The sequence below is a fragment of the Staurois parvus genome, unplaced genomic scaffold (genome assembly GCF_062004578.1).
Source record: "Staurois parvus isolate SC_StPar_1 unplaced genomic scaffold, SC_StPar_1.0 ptg000649l, whole genome shotgun sequence".
NCBI classification, from domain to species: domain Eukaryota; kingdom Metazoa; phylum Chordata; class Amphibia; order Anura; family Ranidae; genus Staurois; species Staurois parvus.
In genome coordinates, this window is record NW_028318445.1 from 587,471 (window position 1) to 601,963 (window position 14,493).

General features: G+C 44.1%; 1 protein-coding gene across 2 annotated transcripts in view; it reads right to left on the reverse strand.

The window, feature by feature from the left end:
• The window catches only part of GLYR1 (glyoxylate reductase 1 homolog), a 74,344-nt gene that overhangs the window by 16,638 nt on the left and 43,213 nt on the right, over positions 1 to 14,493 (reverse strand). For both annotated transcript variants that reach the window (XM_089694095.1, XM_089694096.1), the window contains 3 exons: positions 10,378 to 10,477; positions 10,048 to 10,158; positions 5,331 to 5,432 (listed from right to left, as the gene is read on the reverse strand). In XM_089694095.1, the coding sequence (XP_089550221.1) occupies positions 5,331 to 5,432; positions 10,048 to 10,158; positions 10,378 to 10,477 (313 nt within the window). The remainder of the gene's footprint in view (positions 1 to 5,330; positions 5,433 to 10,047; positions 10,159 to 10,377; positions 10,478 to 14,493) is intronic.

Genomic DNA, 14,493 nt, shown 5'->3' on the forward strand with positions numbered 1-14,493 from the left:
ATAAACACCAATGACCCAGTGCCACTGGAAGCCATGCATGCCCATGCCATCACACTGCCTCCACCATGTTGTACAGATGACGTGTGCTTTGGATCATGAGCTGTCCCAAGCCTTCTCCACACTTTTTTCTTCCTGTCATTCTGGTACAGAATCATTTTAGTTTCATCCATCCAAAGAATGCTTTTCCAGAACTGGTCTGGCTTTTTTAGATGTTTTTTGACAAAGTCTAATCTGGCTGTTCTATTCTTCAGGCATATAAAAGGTTTGCACCTTGTGGTGAACCCTCTGTATTTGGTCTCATGAAGTCTTCTCTTGATTGTAGACTTTGACAATGATACGCCCACCTCCTGGAGAGTGTCCTTCTCTTGTCTGGATGTTGGGAATGGGTTTTTCTTTACCATAGAGAGGATCCTGCAATCATCCACCACTATTGTCTTCCGCGGACATCCATGTCTTTGTATGTTGCTGAGCTCACTAGTGCGTTCTTCTTTCCTCAGAATGTACTAAACTGTTGATTTGGTCACTCCTAATATTGCTGCTATCTGTCTGATGGATTTGTTTCATTTTTGAATCCTTAACATGGCCTGTTTCACTTGCATGGACAGCTCCTTTGAATGCATGATGTAGGTTCACACAATAGATTCCAAATGCAAAAACCACACGAAGGCTACGTTCACACTAGCGTTGTGTGCAGGCGGCAGAGAGGCGTTTGGGAAGCGTTTTTACCGCTTCCCAAACGCCTCTGCCAATTCTGCACATTACAGCACATGGTGCTGTTCTAACGGGAGCGTTTGTGTCGCGTTGTGGCAAAACGGATGCCTCTGGTTGAGTCAGGAGGCGTTGAAGCCTCCTATTCTAGTCTATGGTGCCGCTCCGCAAACGCCCAGCCGGCGTTTGCGACGCGGTTGCGGGGCGTCTGCGGAGTGGCAACACCAAACTGCATTATAGGCGTTTGTGGGGCGATTTTAATGCTCGGCAAACGCCTAGCAATCGCCACTAAACCGCGCATGCGGCGTTTGACAAGCGTTTTTTAACGCCGGACCAACGCTTGCCAAACGCTATAGGGGCATTTGGCAATAACGAAGGAGTAGCCCACACCTGGCCATGAAATAGCTTTTGATTCAATTGTCCAATTACTTTTGGTCCCTTAAAAAAGGGGGGATGGCTGCTCTTAATAACTATAAAACTATAACTACGGTATCAACCAAAAATAAATATACTATCAATAATACCCTCTAACATATAAGATCTAACTTTCACCCTTGAAAGTGCAAACCAATATAAAAATTCCAATATGTTAAATAAATATCCCTAAACACATATGCTTATATACATATAGTGAACCCAAGCAATCATAAAATAAATCCCAACAATAACCAATACATATAAATAAAATTAAAATGCAAAGAAATATATAAAAATTCCAAAATATTATCCAAATTGTAAGTCACTCGTGTCCAAAAAAAAAAAAAAAAAATATATATATAAATTAAAGTCACTCCAAAAAAACTTTGTGTCCAAAAATATGCAACTTATCAGATCCTTTAGTGCCGAGCCCCTCCAATGACTCCCAAAAGGAAAGAATGTACCTCAAAAGAAAAAAAACTCATATAGTGCATTAACTTAATAAATTTAATATCATACCCATGTACCATATGCACTTGTGCAACTGTGAAAAAATTTATAAAAGTGAAAATTGTGAACACTGTAAAACGTGATAGTGCGTCACTCTGTGAATACAATAATCCAAGTGACCATACAGTGTACACTTCTATAGTGTAAGGCATATATACCCTTACCAAAAAACAAAAGAAAAAACGCCTTATCAATATTGCAGAGATCGGCAGCACGCTCCCACAACTTTCCTCCAAGCCTGAAAAGTACTCCATAAGATGTCATCCACCACATTCTTCTAGATGTCACCATGGCTTTTAAGGAAGTACTCCATAGTACTCAAAAGTACTCATGCTCCATGCGAGTGATATATGAATAAAATATATAGTGTAATTCCATTTCACAATTAAAACACATATACTTTATTAACTGCTTACAATAAAATATCCAAAAAGCATATTCCCATGCCCTTCAAGCCTCTAGGGTCACCGAGCAACTTCCAAAATGTTTGACATGTGAATTTTCCACTATCAAAAGATGGCCGACACGCCACTTCCAGTTCCTCTCCTGTGCGTCTGACGTCACTTCCCTTGACGCGTTTCGTCACATCCGGGACTTAGTCATAAGGAATGTATTCATCGGACCAACCAGCCGCAATCTATAGCTCTCCTCCCCACAGCTCCGGCCACCATCAGAGCCTCCAACTTATTTATATTGAATAGTAAATAAGCTGTCAGTTGTTAAACAAGTCTGTTTTGCTAAACACGGCAAGGAGGTCAGTAACGTACCTGAGATCCTGACAGCTGAGGGCCTAAAGGTCTATCCTCCAATAGGGTCCTTCCTAGCAAGAATTTCGTAGAAGGTAAGTCGCTGCTTTCCCTTCATACAACTGTTCCTAATTAGTCTACAGCAGGGCTATATCAGGGTGGGGTGCTGAAATTGTGGTGTTTCTTAAGAAGCCCTGGCTCTTCAATCAGCATATAGAAGATGCTTTAGCCTTGCTCCCTCTACACCTTTCAGACGTGCCTATTCCCCCGCCCACATACCTGAAAATGGGTGCAATTCGCACAGGACTTGAGCAGTTGTTAATCTAGGCTAGTCCCACAATGCACCCCTTTGAGCATCAGTATTGGGACCACCTCAGCTGAGACATGGAAGGGTTCTGGGTATTTACTAAAGGTAGGAATCATTTTAATAATGAAACTTCGTTATACAGCGGGTAGAAAAAAAAAAAAAAAGTACTGGACACGTCACCATTTTTCTCAGTAAATATATTTCTAAATGTGCTATTGACATGAAATGTTCACCATGTCAGTTACAACCCATGCAGTCCATGCAAAAAAAAACCCAAAACAAATAAGTGCAGAAATTAAGTTTTGTGTAATAAAATGGAATGATACAGGGAAAAAAGTATTGAACACGCTAACTGAAATTTATTTAATACTCGGTACAAAATCTTTTCTTGGTAATGACGGCTTCAAGGCACCTCCTGTATGGAGAAACTAGTGGCATGCATTGCTCAGGTATCCTATTGGCTCATTTTTCCACACAGTCTTCAAATTCTGAAGGTTCCGTGGGCCTCTTCTATGAACTCTGATCTGTTCTTTCCATAGATTTTCTATTGAATTCAGGTCAGGTGATTGGCTGGGCCATTCTAGCTTTGTTTTCTTTGAAACCAATTGAGAGTTTCCTTGGCTTTGTGTTTGGGATCATTGTCTTGCTGAAATGTCCACCCGCGTTTCATCTTTATCATCCTGGTAGATGGCTGCAGATTTTTTATCAAAAACGTCTTGGCACATTTTTCCATTCATCCTTCCTTCAATGACAAAGTCTGCCAGTACTGTATGCTGAAAAACAGCCCCACACCATGATGTTCCCTCCTCCATGCCTCACAGTTGGTATGGTGTTTTTGGGGTGATGTGCAGTGCCATCTGACCTCCAAACATGGTGTGTATTATGGCATCCCAAGAGTTCAATTATGGTCTCATCTGACCAGACTATTCTCTCAGTATTCCACAGGCTTGTCTAAATGTTGTGCAGCAAACTATAAACGAGCTTCAACATGCTTTTTCTTCAGCAATGGCATCTAGCATTGTGAGGGTGCATACAGGCCATGGGAGTGAGTGCATTACTTATTGTTTTCTTTGAAACAATTATACCTGCTAATTCCAGGTCTTTCTGAAGCTCTCCACAAGTGGTCCTTGGCTCTTGGACAACTCTTCTGATAATTCTTTCCACTCCTCACCTAGCCGTGGCTGGTTTATGATGAAATTATGTCCTTTCCACCTCCAGATTATGGCCCCAACAGTGCTCACTGGAACATTCTGAAGTTTAGAAATCCTTCTGTAACCAATGCCATCAGTATGTTTTGCAACAATAAGGTTGCAAAGGTCTTGAGAGAGCTCTTTGCTTTTACCCATCATGAGATTTTTCTTGAGTGACACCCTGGTAATGAGTACAGCTTTAGTCTAAGGGTGCTGCCTTCTGATGCTGCTGATTACATAATTACTCCCCATTGGAATACTGCACAGTCCGCTCATTTTTTCCTCCATCCCATATGCGTTTACGGACTGCTCTCTTACATTTTTGGACTCTTCAGTCTTATCCCTCTCAAGCGCCAATTTTTTCATTTATTGTTGCATACCTTTTTATAGGCCATCAGTTGACACTGAACCAGCTGATATTAATTTGCACTGACAAGGGGCAGGATTTCTTTCTAATTACTGATAGATTTCAACTGGTGTCTTGGCTTTCCATGTGTGACAAGAGTAACCTTTGGGGGTGGGGGGACCCCTGTGTCAGCTCACATTCCCGTCATATTTAACCCACCCTGTGCCTGTTAAGGGGTACAGGGTGTGAATGTGAATGTCATGGTATTGTGTATTGGTGTGGGGATTGTTCAATGTCACGTGGTTGTCCAATATTCTCTGCCATGTGCTACATCCCATTGTTCTATGTCTTGGTTGGGTGAGGTGGGGGTTTCCTGTAGCCCTTCCCACTGATGGGGCCAGCTGATGATCTCTGTTTCCTGTTCCTGGTTGTGTTTCCCCGCCCTGTGTATATATCTTGTGTTTGTGTAAAAATAAAGGTGTTGACTTCCTGTCTTAAGAAGAGTCTGGTGCTGTTTATTTCCTGCATGATCAGCGGGTGGTGTCCGGGGATTTGTGTTCGGACAGGGAAGCTGGAGTATAACGGAAATACCCAAGTGCGGTCTGGGTCCGGTTCCGTTACACCATGTCTTTTTGCACTTCCATTTTTTCATGTGTTCAATACTTTTTCCCTGTGTCATTCCATTTTATTACACATAATGTAATTTCTGAACGTATTTGTTTTGGTTTCTTTATATGTATGGATTGCATGGGTTGTTACCGACATGTAGTGAAAAATTTATGTCAATAGCACCTTTAGAAATATATTTACGGAGAAAAATGGTGACATGTTCAAATACTTATTTCACCCGCTGTATGTGAACCGTTCATGGGAGTAATGCGGCACAATTAAAAAGACACGTTGCCTTTAGTTGTACTTTAGCCCTTCTTCACTCTGTTTTTGTTGCTGTCTGTATGCATCCCAACCAGAGATTTCACTTCACGTCCATCTTTGGGAACAGACAGCAACAATTTAAGTTGTCTTAAACCTCTCCTATTCCATTGACAATGATCAAACTGATAGCAAATAAAATCAAAATCCATTGTCAGCTTTGCTACAAATATTACCTGGGCTAGTTCAATGACTGTTTCTGGATCCACAGTGGACATGTCAACGTAACATTTTCCTGGACGGATGCCTTGCAGCACTCCGCTGGGACCTAACACCAACTGGCAGAGGGGAGAAACAAACATTAATGTCGTGTTATATTGATGAAATGGCAAATCTTACCCAAACCTCCAATTCATCTGACATAAGGCCTCTACAATTATCAGTCTTATACAATGATGGAAAGAGATGTGCAAGACCAAATAACCCATTTTCCATTTGTTTGCATGTGCGTGCGTGTGTGTGTGTGTGCGTGTAAAAATATACACTCACCGGCCACTTTATTAGGTCCACCTTGCTACTGCCAAGAAAATCTCCCCCACACCATTACATCACCACCAGCCTGAGACACAAGGCAGGATGGATCCATGCTTTCATGTTGTTTATGCCAAATTCTGACCCTACCATCTGAATGTTGCAGCAACCAGTCTGCCCGTTCTCCTCTGACATCAACAAGGCATTTTCCTCCACACAACTGCCACTCATTTGGTATTTTCTCTTTTTCGGACCATTCTTTATAAACCATAGGGATGGTTGTGCGTGAAAATTCCAGTAATTTTTTTAAATACTCAGACCAGCCAATCTGGTACCAACAACCATGCCACGTTCAAAGTCACTTAAATCCCCTTTCTTCTCTCTGCTCTGGGATATGTCAGCGGTGGCCATCGCTTCTCACTGACACCTGTTACTTGGACCCATGCAATTCTCCTGGTCTATCTGGAGGAGATGCAGGGCTAAATTCGCTTTGTCCTCCGAGTGCTCCCCTCTGACTAACGTTCTCTTTAATCCCTCCCTTCCGGATAGTTTGTCCTTACACTGAATGCTCCCATGGGCCTCAGCCGATCTTTTCCAACTGCGTCATCTGGTCCATCCCGTAACTCGGAAATTTAAATCATTTTCTGACATCCAAAAAAATACCCTAATACCTTCTCAACACTTCTATGTTTATTTCCAGATATGCCATTTTTTCTCCACTCTGTCACCTTCATTGACTCTGGAGAAGCCTACACCCTTTGAGCGCCTGTGTATTCAGGGCCCACATCAAAAGGGCACAGTCTCCAATACATATAAGTTCCTGCTGGATGTCCCTCCCTTAACTATTGATACCCATCGCTATATGCGTAAGTGGTCCCAGTTTCTCCGCTTTGACATTGACTTGTTGCACTGGAAGAAAATATGGGAGAACGCATCCAAATCCTCTGTGTGTGTAGTTTATAAGGAAAATGCTTACAAAATCATAATGTTGTGGTATCGAACCCCTGATGTGCTCCATTCTTGTAACCCGAGTGCTTCTCCTGTCTGCTGGCGCTGCGGGAGGGAAACCAGCTCCATTTTTCACATTTTTTGGGATTGTAGGCTTATCACTCCCTTTTGGGAAGAGGTTTTGGCCTTACTACAACTGGTATTACATACCGCTCTCCCTTTTGAGCCTCTTTATTTTTTATTGGGCCTCCCTTTCCAGGTCTCTCTAGACCATCGAGGAGACTCTCCGTGCATATTTTGATGTCGGCCAGGAGAAGCATTCCAATGAGCTGGCTCTCCCCTACACCCCCCTCAATGTTGACATTATTTAAGATTATTGCAGATATCAGAAAAATGGAATATCTAACCGCTTCACACGCCGATTCTATAATCTCATTTGAAGCTGTATGGAACCCGTGGGATGTTTACACCTCTGGTCAACCTGCTTGACTTGTGCGGACTTGATCATCCTTCCACTGCTGCCCTATTGTCATTGCATACTGTTATTTTTCTACCCATGTTACTAGCATCGATGATCCCTTTGTTTTTCTTTATTTTAATTTCTCTTTAAAATGTCATGTAAGTATATACATGTGGAAAATTTAATAAAATGTTATTAAAAAAAAATCCCCCTTCTTCCCCATTTTGATGCTCGGTTTGAACTTCAGCAAGTTGTCTACACCACATCTAGATGCCTAAATGCACCGAGTTGCTGCCATGTGATTGGCTGATTAGCAATTTGTGTTACCAAGCAATTGAACAGGTGGACCTAATAAAGTGGCCGGTGAGTGTATATTTATAGTTTCAGCATAAGTAAATATTGTCCGAGGCATGGGTATTGTTACTGGAATCTTGGTGTGTATTGTGTATTTTTTCCAGATTCGTGCAGTAATCCAGTGTGAAATTCTCTGCTTCAAACAATGTAATAACTGGGTTGGCAAAGACATTTGGTGGACAGTTTGTCCCAAGTTCAGCTTTAGCCTGGGTTCACATATATGTGGTGCGGTATATCACATGTAATTCGCACAGGAACCGCACCACATTCCTGTACAAATCACTTGAGATTTGTGTGCGGTGCGATTGGAGCCATACATTCGCGCCGCACCCAAAATGTGCAGGACCCTTTTTTTGGGTCCGCACTAGAATCGGATTGCATGGGTATTCACACCTATGCAATCAGATTCTGCACATCGCACCGCGTTTTTCGGACCGATGTAGGGGTGTTGTTAACATACACACCCGCAGCGGTTTGCATGAATGGGGTGCGATTCGGATGCGGTGTGGAATTCGCACTGAAAACGCTGAAAATTCTGCACCGCATCAGTGTGATTCAGGGCTTAAAGTGGTTGTAAAGGCTGAAAGTTTTTAACCTTCATGCATTATATGCATGAAGGTAAACAAACCTGTATTCAGCAGCCCCCCCAGCCTCCTCAATACTTACCTGAGCCTCATCATAATCCAGCGATGTGTCCCAGGTCTCTGCCTCCTCATTGGCTGAGACAGCAAGCGGGAGCAATTGGCTCCCGCTGAGCATAAAACACCGAAGTGAGCGCTATAGATAAGCAGCTGAGACACCAATAAAAGTTACCAAACAACCTCCCAAAATCAATATATCAAATATAGGTGCAGCGCTAATATAAAAGGTATTAATACCGTGCAAAATGATAAAAATTAATATCCAGCAATATGAATCATTGTTAGTCCACTGATATATAAAGTGAAAATAGTGCTGATTAAAGTGACCAACATATTGGTATTAATAAATATATAAAGTGACAAAGCATTCAGTAAGGTGAATATTGGTGTAAAAAGTGCAAAAAGTCCACATATATTAGTAGACGTGAAGTCCCAATACAAGATCTCGGGTTAGAAGTGATCCCCTTTAAATCTTCTGGTGATAAATCAAGTAATAGAATTGCGCACTCACCAGATGCGCAATAACATCACGCATTTGAGAACACATTCTCTCAGAAAGTCAGCTGGATTCTCTTATAGGGCGTCTACAACCTGGCATGGATTCCTCCCTGGGTAACCATGGATAGCAGCAACTTCCTTCTCATCAAGTGACTCTGAGGGTGGTTAGACTCATCAAGAGCCCAAGAAAGGATGCCACATAGCGTGATACTGCTTTCAGAGGGTTTATTATCCAATCACAGGTAACAACAAAGTAAACAGCCAGAAATAACTGACCATATGTGTAGGTAAGATGGCCTCTGGACCTGCAAGGGGCCTCAGCGGCGTGACGCCATGGCGTTGTAGCTCCTGCTGACGCGTTTCGTGCTCTAGCACATACTCATAGGGGTATGCTAACAACGCCCGACGTCCTCTGTGTCCTATTTATAGTGTAGGAGGAATCCATGCCAGGTTGTAGACGCCCTATAAGAGGATCCAGCTGACCTTCTGGGAGATTGTGTTCTCAAATGCGGTATGTTATTGCGCATCTGGTGAGTGCGCAATTCTATTACTTGATTTATCGCCAGAAGATTTAAAGGGGATCACTTCTAACCCGAGATCTTGTATTGGGACTTTACATCTACTAATATATGTGGACTTTTTGCACTTTATACACCAATATTCACCTTACTGAATGCTTTGTCACTTTATATATTTATTAATACCAATATGTTGGTCACTTTAATCAGCACTATTTTCACTTTATATATCAGTGGACTAACAATGATTCATATTGCTGGATATTAATTTTTATCATTTAGCATGGTATTAATATCTTTATATTAGCGCTGCACCTATAATCGGCTCCCGCTGCTGTCAATCACCGCCAGTCATCCAATGATGAGAGAGAGGGGCAAAGTCGCGGCTCCGTGTGTGAATGGACACACAGAGCAGCAGGTGCCCCCCATAGCAAGCTGCTTGCTGTGGGGGCACCCGACAGGAGGGAGGGGCCAGAAGAGCCTACGGGGGACCTAAGAAGAGCAGGATCCTGGCTGCTCTGTGCAAAACCACTGCACACAGCAGGTAAGTATAACATGTTTGTTATTTTACAAAACAAAACCAAAAAAAAAAAAAAAAAACAATAATGAACCTTTAGAAATCGCTTTAAACAAAACTATCCAGCTGTCCTGTACACACAAACCTCTCCACTCCGGTCTACGCTACCCAACAATTACTTGTCTTGTTAGAGAGTGAAGCAAACCTAGCCATACAAGAGTCTCCCCCTCACTGTGCTGCACCATTGTACTCATTCAATATTATGGAAAAAAGTGGGAACATCCCAAGGTGGGAGGGAACAAAGCAAATAACAGCAAAGTCCCCAAGAAAATGAATGGGTAACATGACAAACTCCACATGTAACAAAAACTTTTTTTTTTTTTTTTGAGGTTGACCCTTTGAGAAGAAAAAAATAAATAAAAAAAATGATAATACACACACATATATATTATATATATATATACATAGATGAAACAAACAACGTACATCTTTTGCTGCTTTAGGATCTGCCACACATGCAAACGTAATGTCACAAGTAGAGACCACTTCTGCTGGAGTTCTTCCTAAATGTGCCCCCTCTTGGATGAACAGGTCACACTGCAAGGGAGAAAAAAAAAAAAAATGAGACAAAAGCAAGGCAAGCTTCAACATTAAGAAGTGGAGATCTACTTGCGGTTAGAGTGGGAGGACGTCCTATGACATCCTCCCAGAACGAGAGAACCGCCTTGCGCCCGTCATTTCCTCATATGGAGGGCAGGAGGCGATTAAACAGTCTGTAAGGTTTACTGTAAATACAGAGTAAAGAGGCGTCATTACCTTCTCTGCAGTCCGATTCCACACCGTCACCGTGTGCCCCATCTTCAGAAGGTTGGAGACTATGCCACTTCCCATCAACCCCAAGCCCAAAAAGCCGATCCTGGAGAAACAAAATGAACACAGAAGTGTCAACCTAGCACTTTTCACTAACCAGTTGTTTCTTTGCACCATTATTATTTTCTGCACACACCTCCCTTTGCTTACACAAAAGAGGGGAGGTGTATTGTAGTATGCACTGATTTCTCCTAGGGAGATAGGAATTTTGCACACTAGGAGCTTTTGTCAGCACTTAGGAACACCATTTATTAGTGGGGGAGCCACTCATTAGTTTTCTGACATTTATACAACACTTTTACTAGTAGGGGCAGTGCTATATCTTTATTTCCATTCATTTTACATAACTTAATGCAGGGGTCTCCAAACTTTCTAAGCAAAGGGCCAGTTTACTGTCCTTCAGACTTTAAGTGGGGAAGATGAAAGAAAGAGCGCACAAACCTTGCGCATTACCTCAACAAATAGTGACTAATTTTATTATTAAGGAAATATACTCACAAAGTGATGGTATAACAGGCATAAGTAACCATAATCCAAACAGGGTTACAGGTAAATCGAAAAGGGGGGGGGGATAAAGGCTAACGCGTTTTGAAGGGTGCTCCCTTCTTCATCAGAGCTGGGTTGAGCAGGTAGAGACTTCAGTGTCTGAGGCTTTAGTGACACTAAACAGGCTGAACTGCTGTAATACCGACACTCAGTGGCTGAATATCTCCTTGCCATGGGAACTCTGCCATACTGAAGTCTCTATCTGCTCAACCCAGCTCTGATGAAGAAGGGAGCACCCTTCGAAACACGTTAGCCTTCATCCCCCCCCTTTTGGATTTACCTGTAATCCTGTTTGGATTATGGTTACTTATGCCTGTTATACCATCACTTTGTGACTATATTTCCTTAATAACAAAATTAGTCACTATTTATTGAGGTAATGCGCAAGGTTTGTGCACTCTCTTTCATCTTCTTCTACAGTTTTATCAAGCTTCCCCAGCTTCATGATAGAGCTGCACAACCTCTGATCACCAGCAGATGAACACACAACACGCTGCTTGTCACTAACGCCTGTTTGATCTGAGTCTTTGAGCGCAGGAGATAATGGATCTTTGGTGAGACTTTAAGTAGGGCCGGACTGTTGCCAGTGGGAACAGAAAATGCCCCGGCATCAGTGGGCATAAACAATGCCCCATAATTGGTTTTAATGGAATGAAGGGCCCATTATTGGTAGCAATGGGACGAATAGTGCCACTGATATTGTCAGTGGGAGGAATGGTGTCTCATCATTGGTGGAATAGTGCCCCACGGGTCAGATAAAGACAAGAAAAAGGACCACATCCGGCCCCCGGACCATAGTTTTGAGACCACCGATTTATTGCATTGTAACGCCTCTCATTTTGAAACCTCACCCCAATGTAGTAAAACAACACGCAATAACATAGTACTGTGCATTCGTTGTGAAATAAATGCTCAATTTTTTTGGTCGGTTCCTGTCCATTGGCAGCCCATGTAAAATGAATGTGCTGCCTTAATGCAACAAAATGTTAATGCGCGACCTAAGGGGCGGTCATGGATCTGGAGGACTGGAATAGGGCCTGGTCCTTTATAGCTAACACCACTCTGGAGGTGGCATACAAAGTGATGTTTCGTTGGTATTGGGTCCCGGCTTGTTTGGCCCAGGCGAACCCTGCCTGCAGTGATCGATGCCTTCGGGGTTGTGGCCATCTTGGAGATGTGTTGCATATATGGTGGTCATACCCTAAACTGATTCGTTTTTGGTCTCGTGTATTTGGCCTCCTTTTGTCCTTGTTCCATACGCCGGGATGCTCAGTACGCTTTGCTTCATTGTCCCATACCGGGCCTGTTGGCTCACCAGCAGATGTTGGCTTCCCATTTGTTCTTGTTGGCAACTAGAACAATTGCTCAGGCATGGAAGAGCCAGTCTGTCCCTCTTCAGGGGGTGCGGGACCATATGACCACTTGATGCTTAAAGCGGAGTTCCACTCACGCTTTCAAAAAATAAAAGTCAGCAGCTACAAAAACTGTAGTTTCTGACTTTTAAAAAACTACCACTTACCTGTCCCTCGGTGTGTCCCCCGCAGCCCGTTTCACCGGCTGTCCTGTATTCCAGGAGGCCGGGATCTTCAGTGTGGGCACCCGGCTGTGACAGCTTGCGGCTTCACAGCCGGGTACCCACCGCGCATGCGCGAGTAGTGCTGTGCTTCATGAATGGTCCTGTAGTCTTCTGGGACCTGTCACGTGTCCCAAAAGACTACAGGGGAGGGAGGACACCTTCCGCTTTCAATCACCTAGGTGATCGGAGCGGAAGTGGGAGCAGGTACCTGTCAAACCCCCAAAGGTGCCAATCCTTAATGGGAAGCAGTCCTAAAAGCGGAACTTTCCCTTTTGGGTGGAGCTCCGCTTTAATGAACAGATGTCAAGTATCTGTAAGGACTCCCAACGCACATTTTTGAAAATATGGGAGCCGTGGTCGACATGTACTATTCCTATGCTCCCCCCCGCTAGTCTGGGTTTGTGATGTTGTTCGGTATTGGCGTTCCTGGACCCCAGCTCCTGGTCTTTTCTTCCTTTTCTACTCCTTTTTCCTTTCTATTTTTGTTTGTCTTTTATGAGGTGGTGGATAGCTGCCTTTAGTTTGAGCTACTGTCAGTGTTATATCACTGTTTTTGTCATTTATGTGCCATTGATAGCCCCTGCGTGGGCTTGTCTTGTTGCTCAAGTCTTGTTGAAATGTTTACTAAATTCATAAAAACCATTGAAATACAAAATGTTAACAATGTGAAACAGGAAAAGAACCCCGAGGGGTTTCCACGGAAATACAGATTCCCCTGTATTGCTTTCTATTAGGGGAGCCAAAAGACAGGTTTGACATCCTCTACCCTGGCCAACATAGAAATAACCAAACCTGTGATACACCTCTGTGTGTGTGTAGTGGTGTATTTAGGTTTCATGCTGCTCTAAGCAACACAAAAATCGGCTACCACCCCTCCCCCTCCCACCACCACAATGGAGAGACCCTGACACCGACCAACATCCCCCTCCCTCATGAAGATGAAGAGAGACTGACATTGACCAACAACACCCCAGCCCCAACACCATGAAGAGACCCTGACACTGACCAACACCCCCCTCCCCGATGAAGAGAGACTGACATTGACCAACAACACCCCAGCACCCCCACCACCATGGAGAGACCCTGACACTGACCAACACCCCCCTCCCCCATGAAGATGAAGAGAGACTGACATTGACCAACAACACCCCAGCACCCCCACCACCATGGAGAGACCCTGACACCGACCAACACCCCCCTCCCCCATGAAGATGAAGAGAGACTGAAATTGACCAACACCCCAGCACCCCCACCACCATGGAGAGACCCTGACACCGACCAACACCCCCCTCCCCCATGAAGATGAAGAGAGACTGACATTGACCAACAACACCCCAGCACCCCCACCACCATGGAGAGACCCTGACACTGACCAACACCCCCCTCCCCCATGAAGAGAGACTGACATTGACCAACAACACCCCAGCACCCCCACCACCATGGAGAGACCCTGACACCGACCAACACCCCCCTCCCCGATGAAGAGAGACTGACATTGACCAAAAACACCCCAGCCCCCCCACCCAAAAGAGCCTTCTGCTACCCCTCCCCCCCACCACCATGGAGAGACCCTGACACCAACCAACACCCCTATCCCCCATGAAGATAAAGAGAGCCTGACATTGACCAACAACACCCCAGCCCCCCACCCAAAAGAGCCTTCTGATACCCGCCCCCACCCCGGCGAGAGATAGACACTAACCTTCACAGCTCAGCTCCAGACATCCCAAGGAACAAGAGTCAGGCTCTGCATACACCATCAAGAAGCCTGCAGCCTCTCTCATATCCCACTTGGTCCTCACCCTGCGTGTGTCTCTTCTTCCATCCCATCTTTTGGGGGTTTGGCGTTGCCCCCCTGAAAACTGCTGCTGCCCCCCCCCCCTTGCAAAATGCCACCCTAGGCAAATGCCTTGTGGTAAATACTCCGTTGTGTGTATGTC